This window comes from Peromyscus eremicus, chromosome 13 (genome assembly GCF_949786415.1).
Source record: "Peromyscus eremicus chromosome 13, PerEre_H2_v1, whole genome shotgun sequence".
Classification (NCBI taxonomy): Eukaryota; Metazoa; Chordata; class Mammalia; order Rodentia; family Cricetidae; genus Peromyscus; species Peromyscus eremicus.
The window spans coordinates 47,296,347-47,319,347 of NC_081429.1; the positions used below are offsets into that span (position 1 = coordinate 47,296,347).

General features: G+C 42.3%; 1 protein-coding gene across 1 annotated transcript in view; it reads right to left on the reverse strand.

Moving 5' to 3' along the window:
* Positions 1-23,001, reverse strand: part of Adam23 (ADAM metallopeptidase domain 23) — a 155,493-nt gene that overhangs the window by 80,251 nt on the left and 52,241 nt on the right. The window contains exon 4 of the mRNA XM_059278128.1: positions 4,781-4,844. Coding sequence (XP_059134111.1) covers positions 4,781-4,844 — 64 coding nt within the window. The remainder of the gene's footprint in view (positions 1-4,780; positions 4,845-23,001) is intronic.

The following is a 23,001-nucleotide window of genomic DNA, read 5'->3' on the forward strand; positions in this document are numbered from 1 at the left end:
TACTCCAGCAGAGAAAGAGAAATGCTGCTCTGACCCTCAGAGGTAGCATGAGAGAGAGTCAGCTCATGGAGTCAGAGGGTAGAACAGTGGTTGACAGAGGGGAAATCCCATTGGACAAATGAAGAGATGTCGGTCAAAGCATACAAAGCTTCAACTGTGTGAGTGGAATAGACTGTGGAGACAGAAAGTGCCACACAGTGACTACAGAAACTACAATATATCCTTAAAATCTGCTCTGAGGTAGATTTTAAATGTTCTCACTAACAAAAATAACTACAGGAAGTACAGGATGTGTTCATCAGTGTCAATATGCTGATCATTCCCCCAGTGTACACATGTCAAAGCATGACATTTGGCACAACCCAGCTATATAATATTCTTATGTATAAAATCCAAGTTGCACACCTTAAATACACAATTTGCATTTTTCAATTATACTTCAATAAAGCAGGGAAAAAAGAAACCACTCACAAAGGACCGCATATTATAGGATTCCATTTATGTTCCAAATAGGCAATTTATAGAGACAGAAAAGTAGATTAGCGGTTACCTATGATGGGAAGGAGAGCCGCTAGGGAATGGCTGCTAATAGATAAGACATTTCTTTGTGGGGTGATGAAAAATGTTTTAAAATTAGATTATGTTAATGGATGCATAATTTTGCAAATATAGTAAAAACAATTTAATTGTGTAATTTACAGTATATAAATTATGCCCCAATAAACCTGTTTAAACCAAAGAAAACATAAATAAGTTGTCTTTTAAATGAGTAAAATGAAATCAACAAAGTTGCTTTATTGTATATTGTATTGCACTCCATGCAAGGAGTAGTGGAAGGAATTGTAATAAAATCTGCTTGGCTGGGCACACAAAAGAAGCTGCTCCATGTGCACTAGCAAGCATCTACCTGGCACCTAGATCATGAACTTTACGATTTTTTTATGTGTGTGTAGTGTGTGTGTGTGTGTGTGTGTGTGTGTGTGTGTGTGTGTGTGTTTGGTTCCTATATTTACTTCTCTATTCAGCCCACTTTTACTCAGGAGAAGTAAGGGACATTAACCTCATCTAGGAATGGGAATGAGGGACCGTTTGGTACAGGGAGATAGAAAGCTGTAACAGTGCACTCTGGGTACCCATGCATCAGGATTTTCATACCAAGTCCCAAAATATTGTAAGTATCCACATCGATATTTTACCTCAAGGCCCTCATAGGCTATTTATGATTCCAGGCTTCTCTAGTCAAATAACAGTCCACAATGGGTGAGAGGAATGTTTGTGTTTATACCTTCCTTTGTCTAAACAGTAAGGTATATTTGATACTTTTAATTAGGTATATATGGGGAGTGGGATGGGGTGGTGATATTTTATTTATGCACCCCAATAAAGCTTATCTGGGGTTCAGAAGAATAGGACAAGCCATATCCAACCTCACCTCGCCAACTCCTCAACCAATCCTGTTTCCTCAGACTGAAAGCCTCTGAATCCTCACCCCTGAGGGTCTCAGTTGAACTGCTGCTAAAAGCCTCTAAGTTCCTGGTCCTCATGACTTATATACCTTTCTGCTTCCTGTCATCACTTCCTGGGACTAAAGGGGTGTGTGCTTCCCAAGCAAAAAAACGTGAGATCTTAAGTTCTGGTATTAAAGGTGTGTGCCACCACTGCCTGGTTCTGTTTCCAGTGTGGCCTTGAACTCACAGAGATCCAGACCGATCTTTGCCTCCCGAGTGACAGGATTAAGGGTGTGTGCCACCACTGTCTGGCCTCTATGTCTAATCTAGTTGCTGGCTCTGTCCTCTGATCCCCAGATAAGTTTATTAGGGTGCACAATATATTGGGAGACACAATATATCACCACAGGGTGGGAAACATGCATGGGAATGTAGAATCCAGAAAAGGACATTTGGATTCCCTGGAGTTAAAGTCACAAAGCAGTAGTGAGACATCCAACCCAGGTGCTGGGAATCAAACTCGGGTCCTCTGCAAGAGCAGTACAAACTCTTAACCACTGAGCCATCTCTCCAGCCCACAGAGGAGCTTACATAATGAGCAGACACCCTGTCACTCCTACACATCAACTTCCCTTTCTGGTATGCTTCTCAAAAGCGTTCTTAAATATCACAGAAGCCAATCTTCATAAAGTTCACTTTCAAAATGCTTTTAAGAGTATCTGTATAACTGGAACGTGAACTTAGGCAAAATTATGTATAATTTCAGAAGTAAAAATTGTCATTATGACCAAAAGTCATAAAGTACAACTCTTTGATCCAGAGAGTCTTATTCTTAAAATGACTCCTTCAGCAATTACAGTGTGTTCAGCCTGCACCCGGGAAGTTTTTCCTTTGGACGATCATGAGGGAAGGCTAGAAGCAAACTAAACGTCTATGGCTTAGTATTTTTAAATAAATAATAACAAATAAGTTAGAAGAACATTATGCAGTTTTTTAAAATAATGATCTAATAAAAATATAGGTTTCATGCATTGTTATCATTACATTTTGCAAATCCTGCACAGAATGTGTGTGGCTTCTTCTTGGGACTTAAGGATGTGTGTGTGTGTGTGTGTGTGTGTGTGTGTGTGTGTGTGTACTTGTAAAAACCAGTATAGCACCATTAGGGTGTTACCATTAATTCATTATCTATGGACAAGCAAATTTGGGTAAATGAGCTGTTAAAGGAAACGGGTCATAAATGAAAGAAAAGGGGTGGACACAAAGTCAAACCACAGTGGACATAGCTTCTTTTGCCAGAGTTGATGTAGCTTTTGCTTTAAATATGTTACAACCACGGGAGGTTTGGAATATCTTATTAATAAAAAGGCCTCATTTGCAGTACCTCAAATGAACTCTATATATGCCAATTAGCTATTGTACTTCTAAAAAAAAAAAAAAAAGCATGAGCTTCTTGAGAGAAGTTTGAGTCAGGTTACTGAGGCTGCAAAGGTGTCCCATTTGCTGAGTCTGAAAAGTCCTTGTGCGATCTCCTCCAGGTTCATGAGTCAGCACGGACTGGAGCAGAGGACTGGGGCAGCTGCCAGCAGCAGGGCTTTGCACAAAGGCCAGCAAGCCCCATTCCCGCGCTTCAGTGGGCCCTGCTGGTCCCCTGCCACGGCCCTAGTCTCGGGGGGCATTCGAAACTCCCAGATGCAGCTGGAGGGCAGAGCTGACAGTGTAAGAGCCACACACATGGAAGTCCCTGGTCTGTGGAAACAGCTCAAAGGCCAAAGGACATTGCAAATGTGCCCAGTGCTAATTAGACAGACCTAAGACCTGAGACGCGCCATGGCCATGGGCAGTGTTTCTAATTACGGCCACCCATAAGTGTGTGCTGAGAGGACACGGCCTGGAAATCCCAGGTCTCCCTGCCTCACAGCTCCGCGGGTCTGCCCATGAAAGGTGCTGCCACTACGCTGGCATTGATTACCCATCTGCAAAATACAAATTCTATGTCCCACCCTCCCACCCCTGACCCATTATTGCTTGCTTCTTGCTTGCTCCCCAATTCCTGTGGTTTACATGGGCACTACTGAGCCTCGGTGGCACCGGGACAGCCACTACAAGTCATGATTTCTTCTCTGTACCCAATTTCATGGGTTTTCTGCCTGACTCGTGGAAATCACTGTAAAGCGCACACTACCCGGTTAGTGCATACTACCCGGTAATCTCTTTCCTGCTTTCGTTCAACTCCATTTGCTCTTTATTGGTCCTTCATGGTCAGAAGAAAAGATCACCTCCACCTGAAGAATTCCAGGTGCCCCGTTACCTACAGGTTACAGCCTGTGGTGGTCCTGAGAGGGTTTGTTGCCTTCTCTCTGCCTGTGTCTTTCAGTTTACCACAGGAATAAGAACACCCACCTCACAGACCTGTTGTGTTGGTTAAGTGGGGACGGGCTGGGGCTATGAAAGGCTCAGAGGTAGAGCGTTGCCTAGCATGCCCAAGGCCCTGAGTTTGGTCCCCCCGGCAAGAAAAATTAAATAAAATAATGAAATAAAGCTGGGTATGAGAGTGTGGGCCTATAATCTCAGCATTCGGGAGACTAAGGTAAGTGAACCTCGAGTTTGAGGCCAACCTGGGTTACACAGCCTCAAAAGAGGGGAGAAAAAGATCAGCTTCCTCGATCTCACTTTCCCACCTGTCTTCCGCCCTTGGCCATCAGTCGCTGGCACTAAACCGTCCCTGTAAGAGTTCACACAGTCTTTTAATTCTGATTCCATGGCCGTGAAAGCCTGGCTAAGCATCCCTAATCAAAAGTCTCCCCCGAGCGCCAGCTTTGCAGCGGTCGTGGAAAATTCCATACCACAAAACTGTTTCATAAACAAAATTATCAAAAAGGTACAAAATTGCCTTAGCTGTGTGTCTCCGGAGAAGGTGAAGCATAAATGAATTTTGTGTTTAAACTAGAACCCATCTCCAAACACTATTTTGCATACGCATTTTTTTTTTTAAATTAAAGCCAAAAGACTTCCGGTCCCAAGTACTTTAGAAAAGGGATACCTTAATGGTATTTACGGTGCTGGTATGGAACAGTGATGCTCATCTGATCATTCAATAAGGAAATGAATGTAAAATCGAAAAAGTAAAATTTCCTTATGGTCCTGAGTCTACAGAATCTAATGTTGCCTCGGCATTTTAAGTTCTTGTGAATTCTTCCTCAGTAAATCAGTTCCCTTGCATAGGAGGCTGGGTGGTCTTATTGACAGACCTCAGAACAGTGCAGTGTGTGTTGATCAGTTCTCTGATGGATATACTTTATGCTGCAGGAGGTCTGGCCACTGTACTATACCTTGGAGTACATCGGTTTCCCATTTTCATAGTGAATCTCGACGTAGTCAGAAGACAGCAAACCACTGCAAAGGAAAGAAGACAGAGTGATTTCTGCATCCACATGCTAGAGCTTTACAAACAGCTCAATTCATGGCTGAGAGGAGCATGGAAACCTCAGGCCTGCCGTCGGGGCAAAGCAGGCCGTGGTCAGGTCTCAAAACAACATCCAGCAAAACAGAAAAACAAAGAAATCCTTCAGTCTACCGAGAAAGACAAAACACAGGCCATTTAAGGGAAACCTTTAGATTCAGCACCTGGTGGACCTGTCCATCAAAACTACCCAACTAAGCTGCATGTAAAAGACAAGCCCTATTAAACACACGCGATTATGCTCTAATGGAATTTTTTTTAAGTGTGGGTCATTAGGGAGGAATACAGAAATGAACCAGCAAGCATTCCCCATAAAGGCCAGATAGTAAACACTGCAGCTCGGCCAGCTGTGTGGTCCCTGCGGCAACAATCAATTCTGCCATCCTATCAACAATATATAGACAAATGAGTGTGGCTGTGTCCCAATAATGCTTTCTTTGTGGAGAACGATATTTGGATCTCATGCAATTCTAATGCACTATGAAATAGTATTGTTTTGAATTTTTAAATCTATTTAAAAAGGCATAGGGCCATCAAGATGGCCCAATGGATAAAAACACTTGCCACACAAACCTAACAACCCAAGTTCGATCCCCAGATTCCCACAATGGATGGAGAGATCTGACTGCCGAAAGTTGTCCTCTGACCTCCATATGTGTGCCCTGGCACACAGGCACCTGCATGAGCACACACACACACACACACACTCTACATCACACCCCAAAACACAATAAAAATACATTTTAATTTAAAACATTAAGAACACAAGCTTGGACGTCAGGGCGGGGTTTAGACCTAGCAGAGTCCATGGATGGCGGTGTCGTCACAGGCAGGTTTCAGTAACTTGTGTAAAATGAGATTGTCAAAAATATGAAAGTCACGGGGCACTGTGAAGACTAAACTGATTAAGTTAAACCACAAATATGCAGAACTGAGCCTAGAAGTCAGCACCGGGTGCTCGGCGTTGGGCACCGTGACTATCACTAAAGTGTTACTGTAACTCAGGTTTTTAAAATGCATTCTCCCCTATTAAAGTAGGAAATAGGCACTTTGTCATGGGGAGCGGAGGAAGACGTGAGCACATGTGTATTGTTGATAAGGACCAATGCCACAGACCCATGGGAATGGGCAAAGCCTTCCTCTGGTCTGCTTGGAGATGCTGACCACGTATACAGAAAGTGTCTAGCAGCTTCCTCCTCCAGGATGTTCACAGCCTGAGACTGCTCCCCTAATAGAGCATTCCTACCGAGACTAACTCACTCCTTGCCTCTGTGCTGTGCATAACAAGCATGGCGGGATTCCAGGTTGTTGAGGAGCTAGTACCCCGCCACCACAGGAAGCGTGCCACGCCGGGTTCCAACCTTTCCATTCACCTGTGTGTCTGTCCTTTATCACTCTAGTCAGGTTCCCAGAAACAAGGGTCGTGCAAGGAGCTCCATACCCACTCGAGTGCTGGATTAGGACACCTGGGTGTTGAAGGAGACCCCAGAACAGCAGGAGCTTCCTCCTGGACCCCAGATTAGGCACAAACCACACCCAAACACCTGTTTTCACAGAGAGATCCTTTACTAAGAAGAAGAAAAGTTCAAGCGGCTGCTTTCTGACTTGGGCAGAAAAACAGCAGCCAATGACCTTGCAGGTGTCATTCTGAAGAGAGAAAGGGGAGGTCTGGGTTAGGGTGGGCTAGGGTACAGTGGTAAAGGAGATAAGGGACAAAAGAGAAGGGGGAGGGACAATGGACAGGGGGAGGGACATTTGTCCCAGAGGACAAAGGACTGCATCTGGATAGAGGGAAACAAGCATGGCTCATAAGCAAATGGCGATGTATGAAGGTAAAACTGGAAACCCCAGGTTAGGATGAGGTGTTTCATTTTAATTGGGCATGTTAATTAGGTGAGCCAAAGGGGGCTTTTGATTGCTGGACTTTGGTAGTCAGTCTCCAGAGGAGGAAGTGGCCAGATAAGGGAGTAGACCTTGGTGGCTAGCTTTAGGACTATAATCTAATGGTTTGTAGCAAGGCAGAGGGAACAGGGGAGAAGGGCAAGGCCTGCCAGACCAGGCTTGCCATGCTCGCCATGTTCAAGCTGGCCAGAGTCCCTTCAGGTGTCTGTCCAGATCTGCCACCAAAAGTCATGACAGGAGTGACAGCTCACATTTATGGGACACTTACTCCATCTAGGAAGTATGAACTCATCTCCGAGCCACTTATATGTCCTAAATATAGGTCTCTGTTTCCTCTTCCATAAAATGAAAGGCTACAGCAGACGAATCTTCAGGTCCCTTCCCGCTCAGACAGACTGACCTTTTAGAAGTCATTCTTAACAGTAGGTTTACTTGTAAGGAAACAGCAAACTACTGTGACCGAAGAAGAGGAAGGCTCTATGATTCTGCATATATTTCAGAACAATACCTGCTGTATCTAAAGTGACTCCATAGGAGGCTTGGGAATGGGTGATCAGAGCCTGTCAGCAATTAACTGAGAATCTCCTCTGCATCTAGGATGCCCCGTGTGCACCAAAGGACAACTTCTACAACACAGAAATAAAATAACTGTCTGTGGTGGTTCGCATGTCCCCCATAGGCTCAAAAGATACACGCACACACTCATTCCCTGTGAGCTCTAGCGCTCTAGCTCTCTCTCGCGCTCTCTCTCTCTCTCTCTCTCTCTCTCTCTCTCTCTCTCTCTCTCTCTCTCTCTCTCTCTCTCACTTGCAGCCCAAGACGTAAACTCTCAGCTGTTTCTGTTGCTGTAACTTTGCTCCGCCATCATGCCCGAACCCTAACCCTTCGACACCGTAATCCCAGTTACATGCTTTCTTTCTAAGTTGCCTTGGTCGTGGTGGGTTGTCACAGGAACAAAAAGACAGTATCCATCGTAGACATGTTTTCATGTTCATCCAAATGACTCCTGACAGATTCCTCTAAGAAGTCTCTTTCACATCACTCACACCAGCTCTCGGGGCTATTAGTTCATTTAACTAATTAGTTTGTGACAGCTAATGCTGGTCACCAATCAAAATAACAATTTTACAAGAGCTTCTACACACTGTGCCTGCTCCCTCTGTCCAACAGAAGCTTCTCTCTTTTCCTCACAACTTATATATACACATGTGTATACATATATATATAAATATATGTGTGTGTGTGTGTGTGTATATATGTATATAAATATATATATATGGGTGTATGTGTGTGTGTGTGTGTGTGTGTGTGTGTGAAGTGGTCAACCTCATTCATTCCTCAGGAGCTATCCACCTTATTTTTTGAGACAAGGTCTATCTTTGGAGTCTGAGGCTCACTAACGCAGCCAGGCTAACTAGCCAGTAAGCCCCAGGAACCTTCCTGTCGCCACCTCCTCCAGCACACACCTCCACTTGGAGCTTTTCGTAGGAAGACGCTAGGGACTGAAGTCAGGTCCTCGTGCTTATAAGGCAAGAACTTTACCCACCGAGATGTCTCCCACTTATGATATTTTTAATTCATCAAACGATTACTTCCTTAAGTAGTAATGAAGACAATTACAGGAATTTAGGCTAATACATTCATACAAGCATAAGCTTGTTAGCTACAATTATGTTTCTGCCCTTATACTGCTTTTGGTTTTTTGTTTTGTTTTGTTTTGTTTTGTTTTTTGAAAAACAATAGACTTAAAAGTAAAATGGTTTGTTAATTGCTATTTTCCTCAAGTCTGGGCCAAAAAGTACTCCTTTGAGTATAAACAATAAAATAAGAGTTTAAACTGGATTAAAAGATAGAGACATGGAGAGGCTGGGATTTAAGAGTATAGCAACGATACACGAGGTGGGTGAGGATAATTACAGGTTGAATAGAGGCTTTGTTTTCAGTTAGACAAAGATGGCATGCTGGGTAAAGGCTGCGCAGTGTGGGCATAGCTCACAGGCACAGAGCCGCAGGCAGAGAGCAATCCTAGCAAGAGCCGGGTGGAATTAGAAGGCGTGAGGGTTTAAGCCACCGGAGGGTTACAAGAGGGATTTGATGACTTCCTCAATGACATGGGAGGTTATATCAGAAATTTCACAGGGCAGGTACTCCTTATGTCTCCAGTGACGAGCCCATGTGCCACAACCCAGTTTAGAAACCCTAGCATAAGAAGAACGAGAAAGACAGGGCTGTGACCTCAGAGTGTAGAGGAAAAAGAGGAGGAGTTAGATGAAAAACATGATACAGGCTTTAGGTGTACGGTGGAAAGGGTGAGAATCCACACTCAGAGGGCTTGATCAACCAGCAGGACCCAACTCCTCTCTGAGGAGGCAGCGTCAGGTCACGTGACGCAGTTGAACCACTGTGTGGCTACCAGTGTGTCCGTGGGTGTCAGCCAGGATCCGTTACCAGCCTGATGGGCGGCATTCCATCCAGAAGAAACAGCTACTCCAAGTCCAGGCCTTATCAGTCCTAGGGAGAGGACTCCCTCGTCTTTTATTTTCAGCTTATTAAATTAAAAAACAAACAAACACACAAAAAAGCATCTGTACTTCATTCATGCCATATTCCAGTCTTCCCAGGCATGAGGGAAACGACCGAAAGAGCAAAAAGAAGCCAATGGAAAAAACTATCAGAAATAGGGCTGGAGAGATGGCTCAGTGGTTACGAGCACTGGCTGCTCTTCCAGAGGACCTGGGTTCAATTCCCAGCAACCACATGGCAGCTGACAACTGTCTGTAACTCTAGTGCCAGGGGACCTGACACCCTCACACAGACATGCATGTAGGCAAAACACCAATGCACATAAATTAAAAAACTAAAAAAAAAAAACTATCAGAAATAGTAAAATGGCTGGTTACAAGATAAATATGAAGCACACATTTCTATGTAAACCAGCAAAAACAATCTAGAGATAATATGGGGTGAGAGTTTCCAGAATAATAATAAACTTTACATATACGTAACACCCACATACATATGTTAATGCTTAAGTACCCTAAGAATAAACAAGTGTAAATACACATGAAATTAACAGCAAATTCTTAGTTTAACAAAAAAAAAAAAAAAACATAAGCGGTGGTGGTGGTGGTGCACATCTTTAATCCCAGCACTCGGGAGGCAGAGACGGGCGAGGCCAGCCTGGTCTACAGAGCGAGATCCAGGTTCATCTTGAAGAAAAATGTGCATCATTTTTCAAATCAAATAAGGAAAAGCAGGACTTTCTACCAGTATTATGGGAACTAAGATGAACACTGGCCTGATCTTCAACCCAAAGACAGAGCAGAACATCCAGACAAGTCTCCAGTTTACATGAAAATCCTCCCAGTGGTGAGAACAACATGGAAATCTACAAAGAGTGGAAAACTGAAAATCATCAGAAGACCATAAGATAGGGAACAAGTCAGGAAAAGGAAAAAAAATCCTCATATTCCAGTCACATGACTACATTTTGGGGGGAAACAGACCTTAAACCACACTTTAGGCCAAACCAAGGCTCTACGTATTAAGGTTGTGTGCATTTTAAAGTAAAGCCATAAGCTGACTACACATATCCAGGTGAACACTGAGGGAAGGTCTTTGAATATATGACCTTAAACCCAAAAGCATAGACAAAACCATAAAAATAAAAATAGAGATAATTTGTTAAAAAACAACCAAAATTTCAAAACAAACTAATTTTGTTGTTGTTGTTGTTTGTTTTTGTTTTTGTTTTTCCGAGACAGGGTTTCTCTTTCTCTGTGTAGCTTTGCACCTTTCCTGGATCTCGCTCTGTAGACCAGGCTGGCCTCGAACTCACAAAGATCCACCTGCTTCTGCCTCCCAAGTGAAAACAAACTAATTTAAAAATAATACTTGCAAACTACATGAAAAACAAAGATTTACTGCCCTTAATGTAAGGGTCTTCTAAAAACCAAGAACATTTCCAAAGAAGAGTGGACAAAAGGCACCCACAAAGTCGAATATTCAAGGAGCAACTGATGAAAAAACCCAACAAGAAATGCTAAGGGTGATCAATCATACACAATGCACAATTGCAACAGCAATAAAAGACTTGAAAATTAAAATAACGTAAGAGGACATTTACGCTGCCCATTTAGAAAATAAAAAATGAATGATAGTAGTGAGTGCTGGCAAGGTTGTAGGAAAACTGACACTCCAGAGGCCAATTTGGCAAAGGGTACCAAAAGCCTGCAATGTGTTCACCCTTTAATCCAGGAGCTCTGCCTAAAATGATTGGATGAGGAAAGGAAACAAGGAAAAAGCAATATGCTCTCTCTCACACACACATACATATACTCATACATACATACATACACACACACACACACACACACACACACTCACATACATCTACAGTCACACACACACACACTCACATACATCTACAGTCACACATCCCCACTCACACTCACATACAGTCACACAAGTCACTCACATCCACACTCACACGCACACTCACATATACATGCACACTCACACCTACACTCACAAATATTCACATTTTTCCACATACATTTACATTTATCTCCACTCTCATCCACACTCATACTTAGATTCACATATCCACACTCACACCTATACTCACACATACTCACAATCACACACACAGATATGAGGGGGCTTATTGTGTGCTATTTTACACTTATATAGTGATATATTGTAGACCCTAATAAACTTGCCCAGGGATCGAAGGACAGAACCAGCCAATAGATTAGACATAGAGGCCAGACAGTGGTGGCATACACCCTTAATCCTATCACTCGGGAGGCAGAGATCCATCTGGATCTCTGTGAGTTCAAGGCCACACTGGAAACAGAGCCAGGCATGATGGCACACACTTTTAATCCCAGTACTGGGAAATACACAGGCCTTTAATCTCAGAAAGTGATGTCTGGGCAAAGAAACGTATATAAGGCGTGAGAAAACAGAAACTCACGCTTTTGAGGCTGAGTATTTCATACAGATAAGAATGTAACTGGCTTGTTCTGTTTCTCTGATTTTTCAGCTTTCACCCCAATATCTGTTTTTTTTTTGTTTTTTGTTTTTTGTTTTTTGTTTTTTTTTTATTAATAAGACCATTTAGCAACTTGTGTTACACACTTATTTGGAGAAGTGATCACACTTGGAGAAAAATCAAGGAAAAGAACCAGTATGAAAATGATGTGCCTCTTCAGGATATTTATGTACGTCTATTCATAGGTAGAAAAGCTTCCAAAAAGACGTACTCCATCCACACTGTCATCACCAGCTCTTACTTCCTGCAGAAATCCCCATCATTTTCCTTTCTTTCTTTGCTAACCTCAATTTTCTTCAATGATGACAGGCGACCTTTCTTTCTTTTTCCTCTTTTGAGACCAGTTCTACTATGTATCCCTCACAGAGGAACTCACAGAGACCTCTCTGTTTCTGCCTCCTGGGCGCTGAAATTAAAGGTGTGCACTACCACACCTGGCAGAGACTACCCATCTAATGAGACACCATAGCAAAAGCTTTATATTTTAGGCCAACAAATATGATGCATTCTATTTTATTGGAAAGCATATATATCTCAATTTAATTATGTTAAGCTTATTAAAACTCCAAGGTAAAAACAAAACACCTTGCAAAAATGTTATTTTGTATACATGTAGCTTAAACATGAGCAAATAAAATTTTTAATTTAGTTTTTAAATTTTTCATATAATGTATTTGGTCATATTCTTTCCTCTCCCCCAACTCCTCCCAGATCCCCACCTACCTACCCAACGTCATATTCTTTGTCTCTCTTGAAAAAAAAACAAAGCACACACACACACACACACACCAAAAACAAACAAACAAACAAAAAACCACTCCTGAGCATGTAGGAGGGGTTGGGGTGGTTAAGAAGGCAGGTTTGAAGCAAAGGCTTGGACCTTTCAAAGGAATGAATGAGAATGAGAATTTGGATTTGGAAAGCTAAGTACAAACGCTGAATGCAAGTGTTACATCCTGTGTCCAAAGAGAATCCGAGGTCTTTAGGACCAGGGGCAGGCTGAACCTGGAGAGGCTCCTTTACTGGGTCAATTAGAGCCATCAGCGAAGTAATTAATGTTAGCAGCAGGACAGAGCTGCAAGAAACAAGTCACAGGCTAGGAAGTGTTCTAGCCACGTGCGAGAGCCGGGAGCTGCAGCTCTCCTTCACTCATTCGATTAATTGTTGAAGACCCGATGAGGCAGAGGGAAGAAGAGAATTCAACAATTAGGAAAAATGGAAGATGAATTTTGACAAAATAGTTCCACTTATTTAACTTTTATTGCAAATATATATACATACATATCTGTGTACTGGGAAAAAAAAACTATTAGGCAAAGGCCAATTATACTTTGTAGGTGTATAGTGGTGTATGTGTGTGCATGTGTGTGTATGTGTAGTGTGTGTGTGTGTGTGTGTGTGTGTGTGTGTACTGACATGTAGAGTCAACACTGAGTGTCTTCCTCAGTTGCTCCCTACCTTATTTTTTGAGACAGGATCTGTCACCACACCAGGAGCTCTCTGATTGGTTAGATTGGCTGGCCAGCAAGCCCAAGGGCCCCACTTGTTCTCACCTCCGCAGCACTGGGATTACAGGCCCATTCCCACCCCTGGCCTTCACCCAGCGCTGACAGAGCAAGCACTGTACAGTCTGAGCCATCTCTCCAGCCTCTACTTTCCGGCTGTGTATTGTTTCAACAGTGAAGAAGTGAGGTTTTTGTAGAACACCCATGGTTGTCTTATAGGTACTTTCTTCCTACCCAGGGAACCTGGCCCTGGGTTTCTGCTGGGTGCAGCAACCTGAGCTTACACAGCTGAACTGAGAATGAAATGTCCGCAGACCGATTCTCAAGACACACGGACTAAGAATGAATTTGCACAGCCCCACACAGGAAGAGAGAGTTTGAAGCCAATGTGCTTTGCAGAAAACAGCATTCCGCCCAACCATGGAATCCCCCCATATGTTCACCAGAGACATGTGGACAGTCTAGCCGAAGCCCTTCCTAAATGTGAGGAAGGAACTGTCACAACAGTGCAATCGGAAAGACACTTTTTCCAGTAACAGCAAACCACTGTGACAAATAACACAACGGAGGAAACGAGACAGAGTTACCACCATGCAAACAACACGCAGTTTTTAACTATCACTCAGGAAAATGACCTTCAGGCAATTCTTACCTCTGAGCTCAGCCATAGCATCCAAAAAGCGTTCACTGGCCTTGAACCGCTTTTTAAAAATGTAGGATATACCTAGAGCACTGCTGATTTCTCTAAGGACAATTTTCATTCTCCCAGATGGGTCATTTCAAAATATTAGCAAGGCAACAGGCTGCAGAAGAAAATCAAGGAATTTGCTAGAAACACGGCCATTCTTGTATAGCTTCTTTAGGAAGAATCCTCTCCCCCTGGTGAGCACTTGGAAACTTAGTGTCATTTCTTAGCTGGCTAGCTGGGGATCTTTGGGTTTCCGGTTTAGCCTTGGTCCCAGAAGAAAGCCCTAACTAAACACACCCCAGAGCTGAATGGTCCCTGAGGTCTGGCAGAAGTCGCTCACACTGATGAGCTACTTTGTCCCTTACAAAAAAACAAGCACCCTGGATTACCTGATGCTCAAACAAACCTCCAACTCTCAACCAGTTACTGTATGATTGTTATAGCATCCTGCCTTTATGGTCTGAATCTGAAAGAGCTTGCCAGCTGCTGGTGCTCCTCTGGGAGACTGTGGAATCTATAGAAGGTAGGGTCCTGCTGGGAGAAGTAGGCCCCTAAGGGGAGCTGTTGTATGCTGCTTCCTGTTTCCCCAGGATGTTAAGACCCTTTGCCACACACTCCTACCACCATGAACTGGGCTGCTTCATTATGCTTTCCTCACCCCGTCAGAATGACACCTTTTGAAATCGGGAACCAAACCTAATCCTCGCTCTTTTAAGTCATTTCTGTCAGTGACATGGGAGGAGCTAACACACGCCCTAAAAGCCAAGGAGGCTAACACACAGCACACAGTCTATCTAGTCGGCACACTCTCGGTCGGATAATCGGCTGTGGAAACACTGAGATGCCTGTAGGCCAATCTTTTCCATTGAAGCGCTGGAACACAGTTCCATTCACATTACCTACACATTACAGAAAACTGCTTACACGTTCCCTAACTCCACATATTTCTACATACCTCAACCAAAAGAGAACGCCTCCATTTTCAAGATATTATCTGATACCCTTTCTACAGGTCCGATTAATAATTAACACAACGACCTTTTACACGGGAACTAATCTGAAGGCTTAGATCAAGAGCTGCCAAAGCTACATTTGTGTTAACCAGTCCAAGTGGTCTACAAAACCATTACTTCTCTGTGACTAAAATAAATCTAAAACCTCACGGTCACATTAACATGCTTTATCATAAAAATGCTAAAACCAGGGACAGCAGGGAGAAATCAGTGCCCGTCCTGCAACTATCTTATAATTAGCAAATTGGAGAGCAATTAATGTCACTCTGAGAGACGTGCATAAAATAGTGATTAGAGGTCGGTAATTTAATCTACTCCAGTCTAATTATAGAGTCTAGACATTTGGCATACTATTAAAACTGGATTTTTATCTTTTAAAAGCTATTTAGAGCACTGTTTGTGCATGGCATTCTAAAAATGTATCTTAAGATCAATACTTTAGAGGTAAACACACTCCTATATCGATGTATATGTGGCCTTCCAGCAACAGAGTGAAATCATTAGTGGCTTAAAAATTTCCAGCATATCTAGAGGTCAGAGTTTGAAAACAATCTCAGTAAATGGGCTTTTTCCTACAGCCGGACAACTTTCAATGCATACTCTTAAAATTTCAGTCCAGGCCAACAATCTTACATTCACAAAGTGACTCTCAATATTTGGATCAAAAGCAAAACCTCTGTAAGATTCCAGAAACTGACAAATCCCAGAGAGACTGACATAGAAAAAAACAGAAGAAGAAGAAACTCTTCTATTTGGGTCTTCCAGGGGATCTATTTATAGTTTAATCTTAAAGCAGATGTTTTTAGTGCCCTGGTAGAAATTCTAGCATTAACTGTATATGATCCACAGTAATGAACTTACTAAGTATTCATACAAGTTCTAGGTCCATAAAAGGTTAGACCGAAAAAGAGATGGGGTCTAAATTACCTGATTCACATCCAAGGAGGCCACATGGAAAGGACAACTCGTGACAGAGCAGAAAGTAGCATGGGTTACTTTGGGGAGAAAAATCAGAATCTAGTAGACTCAAAATTCTGGACCCAGACAATAGTCAAGGCTTGAAATGCCACAGAAGCTGGAGAACATGCCAAATAGTGCCCAAGAGAAAAGCACATAGGTTTCCCCAGCCCACCATCTCATGGCCAGTGCATCTACCACGGTGCCCTTAGAGAAGGTCATAAGGGTGGTGCTCTCATGATGGGACCGATGCTCTTTCATAACTCTTCAAGGGCCCACCACCCAGCTCCCAAATGTTTATTGGGAGACTTATTCTTACTTATGAATGCTTGCCCTTAGCTTGGCTTATTTCTAGCCACCTTTTCTTAACTTAAATTATCCCATTTACCTTTTGCCTTTGGGCTTTTACCTTTCTCTATTCTATATTCCTTTCTTTCCTTCTTACTCCGTGGCCAGTAGTGTGGCTTCGAGGCTGGCCCTTGGCATCCTCCACTCCTTCTCCTTTTCTCGCTCCTCCCCCTTCTTCTCGATTTTCTCTTGAGCCTAGATTTCTCCTTCTATTTATTCTCTCTGCCTGGCAGCCTCACTATCCCTATCTCCTGCCTACCTATTGACCATTCAGCTCTTTATGAGACCAATCAGGTGTTTTAGACAGGCAAAGAAACATAGCTTCACAGAGTTAAACAAATGCAACATAAAAGAATGCAACACATCTTTGCATCATTAAATAAACAAAAACAATAACTTCCTTTCCCTCTTCAAACAGAATCCATTTCTGTTTGAAGAGAGAAAAGAAGTCATAGCAGGATAGCAAAGCACATAAGAGAGACATTCAGAAACGCCACCACACAACAGGACTGACAAGATCTGAACTACATTAGTGTATCATCCAGACAGTTAACTCCTATGCTAGGAGAGTTAAAGGAACAGAAAAATCAAGGTTTACCTAACTCCAAAGTCAGTCAGCAATGTTATAAATACATGAAATAGTCCTCAAAGACCTCAAAAAGACGTGACAGTCAAAATTTTGCTTTTCATGGATAGAGAGCTGGCTCACTGGTTAAGAGCACAGGCTGTTCTTCTAAAGGACCTAGATCAGGTTCCCAGCACCCACAAGAGCTCACACTCATCTATAACTCCAGTTCCAAGGGATCCAATGCCCTCTTCTGGCCTTTGCAGGTACCAGACATGTACATGGTGCATAGACATACATGCAGGCAAAACACCTATACACATATAATTAAAACAATATTTAAGGCATGTGATATTATTGTCCTTTGCTTTCATTGGAAGAATCTATGAACTTACATTTGACATTACTGGGGGTAAAAGACATCTTATTTTTAAACACCAAAATTAATATGCCTAAAAAATACTGATCTCAGTCATTATGCTAAACATTTAAAAACATGCTTCTGAATTCATAATAACAAGTGTCATCCCTCGATCCCTTCCATGTCACTCACTGTATTGACATACATGTTTATAGAGAGCAGCACCTATGGGTCGTGACCCCTTTGGGGGTCGCCTATCAGCTATCCAGCATATCAGGCCTTTGCATTACAACTCATAACAGTAGCAGAATTACAGTTATGAAGTAGCAATGAAAGAATTTTATGGTTGGGGGTCGCCACAACATAAAGAACTGTTTTAAAGGGTTGCAGCATTAGGAGGGCTGAGAGAAGAAGGTGAAATGCCTGGCTGTTAACACTCAGGGAGTCTAGGGAAAAACGAGGCCGAGACACACCTCACGGAGGGGCTTTACTTACACGGTGCCGTGTGTGTGCAGCCTTTTACACAGGGTGGATTCTCACTTTTCCATCACACAATATGTTACAGTGTGAGTATGTAGAACATCCAATAATGCTGAAGAGGCTTCATCCTAAGAGTGTTTTTAAATGCCTAATCAGAGGGTCAGATCAGAATTTTAAATTGCTCTACTTATATGCATAATTTTTTAAAATCCTAAGGCCATGTAATGACCCTTAACAGCCTTTCTGGTGATTAATAATATCTAAACCCAGAGACATTTCTGAAATGGCTAATAATTTAAACACCCACTCAAAACAGCAATCCATAATCAGAAAGGATGAGTGAAAACAGCATAAGGAGGCATCGCCCCCCCCCCTTTTCCGCGCCTCACGCCTCATCATTTCTATAACTCTTAACTAGAAAGAAATTTCACTTGGCTCACCTTTAAAAAGCGGATTGTTTGGGAAACTGAAAAGTAACTCTAAATTTTATGGTTTTTTCATAGACATATAATTACACTCTTTAAGACGGACAATGTGCTAATTTTGTTCAAATATGCAGTGGTCAAAATTGGGGTCACCTGAATTTCCATCTCCTTTAACAATTATCGTTCTTTGTGGCAGGGGCCTCTGAAATCTGCTCTACTGGTTCTTTATAAGACACATAGTAAATTTTTATGTGCTATAGTCACTCTCTGTGCAGATTCCTGGGGAACCAGATTTTTTGTGCCTGTTCTCTAACTTGCCTTTGTCCCCCGGCCCCGCCCACCCATTCTTTTTCCCTCCAGTGACTACTACTGTCCTTTCTTGTCTCTTACAAATCAATGTTGTTAGCTTCTACATACACATAAGAAGACAGCTCCAGCATTTTATTCCACGACCACAAGAAATAAGCACCTGGATCCCAGTGGCTATCCCAGGCTTTCCCATGTGTATCAGTAAGACGACTCTGTAAGTTCCCAAACTCCTGCATCTCCACCTGATGCTGGGTAGCCCAGGCTACCTTCCTGCTTGGCACTCCATGGCTCCCAACTCCCTCCTCCACTCTAGAGTCCAAGTCACCTGCCCATATAATACGCATACAACAACGCATAACGGTAAAAGAAAACATTCCAATGGATCGAACACGTTTTCCTTCTTCTGACTTTCCCCGACTGTAATTAATTTTTACACCTTATACAACTAAGTTCCTCATAAACAATAACAGGATCTAAAAGACGAACAAGAAAAATACAGTCATCATTAAAAAAATAACTCTAATCTCAAACTATCAAAAACTATGAAGCTGAGTATTGTGAAGCTGAGCCAACATATACCACCTTAGAACCTGTAAAGTGAAGGATCATGGGACTGGATACATCGGCTCTCCACACAGAGCTCCCAGGGAACTCTGCCCTAGGCTCCACTAAAGCCACATGTGTGTGTGTGTGTGATCAAGTTATCGATGAAGAATAATGATAATTCTATAGTAGAAAGACATACTCTCTGCCACTGGGAACATTAGTCACACCCCAGGGCAGGCTGCATGCTCAGGAATATTTGACCAACACAAACAGACTCCATGTTTGTTTGTTTTCTCTTTTCAGTGTGTGTGTGTGTGTGTGTGTGTGTGTGTGTGTGTGCGCGCACTTTTTTATACTTTTTGTATTTTGTTTGATTTTAGTTTTCCTTTTAAGAGAGAGAAAGAATGTGAAAAGAGGTGGGTATAGAGAGTCGGTCTGGATGGACTCAGGGAGGAGGACAAAGAATATGACCAGAATATGTATATGAAAAAGTTTATAAAAGACACATTCTCTGAAGAGGGAACTCCAATTGTCTGAGACTTGTTCATTGGAATTCTTTTTTGTTTTGTTTTGTTTTGTTTTTCAAGACAGGGTTTCTCTGTGTAGCTTTGTGCCTTTTTTTGGAACTCACTTGGTAGCCCAGGCTGGCCTCGAACTCACAGAGATCCGCCTGGCTCTGCCTCCCGAGTGCTGGGATTAAAGGAGTGCGCCACCACCGCCCGGCTGGACTTCTTAAGTCCACAAATAGTCATTCTTGAAATACCCCAGAGAAAGAAGGGCTCGAGTGTTTCCTATCACCCCCAGATTATCCCTCAATTACAAAGACAGCAGATAGGCATTTATTTAGAAATGAATTCATGAGACAACACTCAAAACTCGACCTTGAATAGTCTACTTTTCAGTTAATTCCAGTCGAGCAAGGTGCCAACAGCCAAGGAAGGATGTAGAAAATACAGTGAAGGACTCATAGTGATCCTAAGAAACTATCTTAAGAATTAATATTTACAGTGGAAATTTTGGCTCATGATGAAAAGGCAAATCTTGCAAAGTTAGACGATGTAAAAAGAGCATTATAACTCACAAATAGGGATTAAGTGAAAGAAGTATTAGTACATTGATTTTCCTTCAAACATATAATGCAGTTGATTATAAAAATCTATGTCTACTTTTTTAATTGATTTATAACAATGATTATCATAACTTTAATGGAATTTAATTGCTTTTGTTATGAAGAAACAGCCATCCTTCACTGATTCTTTTAATTTCTATTATTTTTGTTTTAAGGAGTCACGACATTTAATTTTTTTCAATATAATCAGTTACATTTAATTACTATAGAACAATTCCACTTTTGAAAATTATTTACTAAGATTTCCATTGGTCTTGGTACTGTTCTAAACAAAGTAAACAGATATATAATGGTTACTTATGAAAAGAAATATCATGAGTTGGTTTTTGCTTTTTTATCTGCATTATTTGAAATCTCTCTTGAAATTTTATGAGTAGTAGTATTACTTCTGCAGAAACACTACAATATTTTTTTCATACATTTGTTTTTATCAGTCATTCTCCCATGTGTCAGAAGTACAGGGACTGCTGACCATGAACACCAGGTAACTAAGAGTCCACCATTAGCTGTGTTTTGTATGAAGATTCAATTATCGTGTCCATGACTTCAATACGGAGGAGGAACCAGGAACTCGGGATGGCCATTGCTCTACTATGCCAAGCTGCCACTTTAAGGAAACCTTGCTTCTGAATGGAAATCAGCAACTTCAGAGAGGGGATTTATCCATGGAGCTACAGAGGCGCTTTCGTTTCAAGTCTTCGCTGTTGCTGACAAAAGGACAAAGTCTTTATTACTCAAATAAAAATGCCTACTTCAGCATGTAGGACTTAGTAGGTGTTCAATGGATGCTAGCTTTCAACTTACTAAATGATATCCAAAGGACAGAGGGCTACTAAGAAAAGCCTATTGGTAGGATTAAATGAAAACAAAACTGAGACGGGGGATATTTATCTCTCCTTCGCCAACCCATAATACCCTTAGCTCTGATCAAGAACAGATCTAGACGTGAAGGGAGGCCAGCATGGCTGTGCGACTACCACTCTGCTCTAGACTCACCATCTGATCCCAGTTCACTGTGACAAGGACAAAAATAAAGTCTATAGGGAAAACCAGAACACCCCTACAAAATGTAAAACATGGGTTTTATGAAGCATGTTTGCAACTTTTATATCCACGAGACCAAACACAAACATAAAGTTATGACCTGAAAATACGGAGCCCTGGACCATCAAACAGAATTCTTCTTTAAAAGAGTGCACTCTTGAATAAGGCCACAGGGGAAACCAACCACAATGCCATAAATCCTCCAGCCAGGCTCGGACTTCATCCTGCTGTGCAAAATGCCACAGGCAAAACTTTAAAGACTCATTATTAGAGTTGGGGGAAACACCCTTTCATTTATTTCTTGGAGTGTGAATGTTGAAAGACAAGAGAACTGAAAATAGATGTGAGCCTCCTTCTATTGCAAGGATAAGGTACAATCTGATCCCGCAATATCTTTCAGATCCTCTGATCACCTTTCTACATTTTTTTTAAATGATCTCAACCTTTCCGCTCCTTTTTTTTTTTCATTTATACTTCTTCTGGGTTTATACAACCATGAAATTTGACAAATGCCTGCTCTTCAATGTCAAAATAAAAGAAATGATTAACTAGAAAGCAAGATTTTTCTCACTCTACTTAGGTAAAACTGAGGGACACACTAACTTGACGTCTGTTTAAGAATCAGGTTCTTCAGTGAACACCAAGGAACTTGAGAACGTTCTCCAATTGGTAACAGAGCCCAGGAGGCTTTATCCTCCACAGAGTGAGTCCCATGCACATAACAGGACCACATTTGCCGCCCACCAAGGGACAACCTAACCGAAGGTCATGTGTCGGCTTTCACGTGCAAATGCCAACTTCAATCTACAACTAAGGAAATGCCTCCAATGGTAAAGGTCAGAGAAGGGGAGTGATGGGGTGCACGGGAGCTTGTATTGTGGCTGGGTGGAGTAACCCTGGAGAGGACTCCGAAACTGAAGTGCTCTCAAACTAGAAGAACCCGAGCTACTCAGCAGTGTTTGTGACAAGATGCCAGCCAACATCACATGTTCATTTCACCCGCTACTGTTGCCGTGTTCTCCACACTCGCTTCCCCAACCTATCTCGAAGGTTAATGAGATACTCTGCAAAACTTCCTCACATGTGACAAGGGATAACTCTGTTGGAGAAGCCTGCCTCTTGTTAAAGAGAGAGGGTAGTGATAAGAGAAAGTGGTTTGTCTAGAGTCTTGGTAAGAAATTCCGTGGAGCCCAACGGTATGAAAGGCATAAGGAAATGTAAGAGCAAAGAGCTGACTCTATCTTATATGAGAACTCTAAACCTTAACTCTTCTTCCGTCTGAGACAGGAGTGAGGCAGGGTCTTCTTGGGTAGCCTAGGCAAACCTGGAATGTGAACCCCTGCCTCTGCCTCCCGATTGCTGGGCTCACACAGATGAGCTACCACTTCCGGCTCTAAATAGGACTCTTCTTAAATGTAAGAAGCATTTTGTAAAGGAAAACGAAAGGAAAGCTGGACCTTCTCGGGAGTCAATCAACGCCCGCCTCCATCCCACAGACATCCTATCCTGTGTACTCCAAGCTAAAGGGAGCTGCCTCTTCAGAAAGCCGAGAGAACACTGGAGCTCCGAGGCTCATCAAATCTCCTAGCTGTGAGATAAATACACTTCCATGTGAGGCCTCAGTTCCTCCATGCCTCTGACCCACTGTTTGTAAACAGGCATAATAATAGTAACTAGATCTTTGGACACTGTGAGGACCAAAGACTGACATACAAGACACTCGGACCCTACAGAGAGCACTGCACATGCTCAGTGAGTCTTG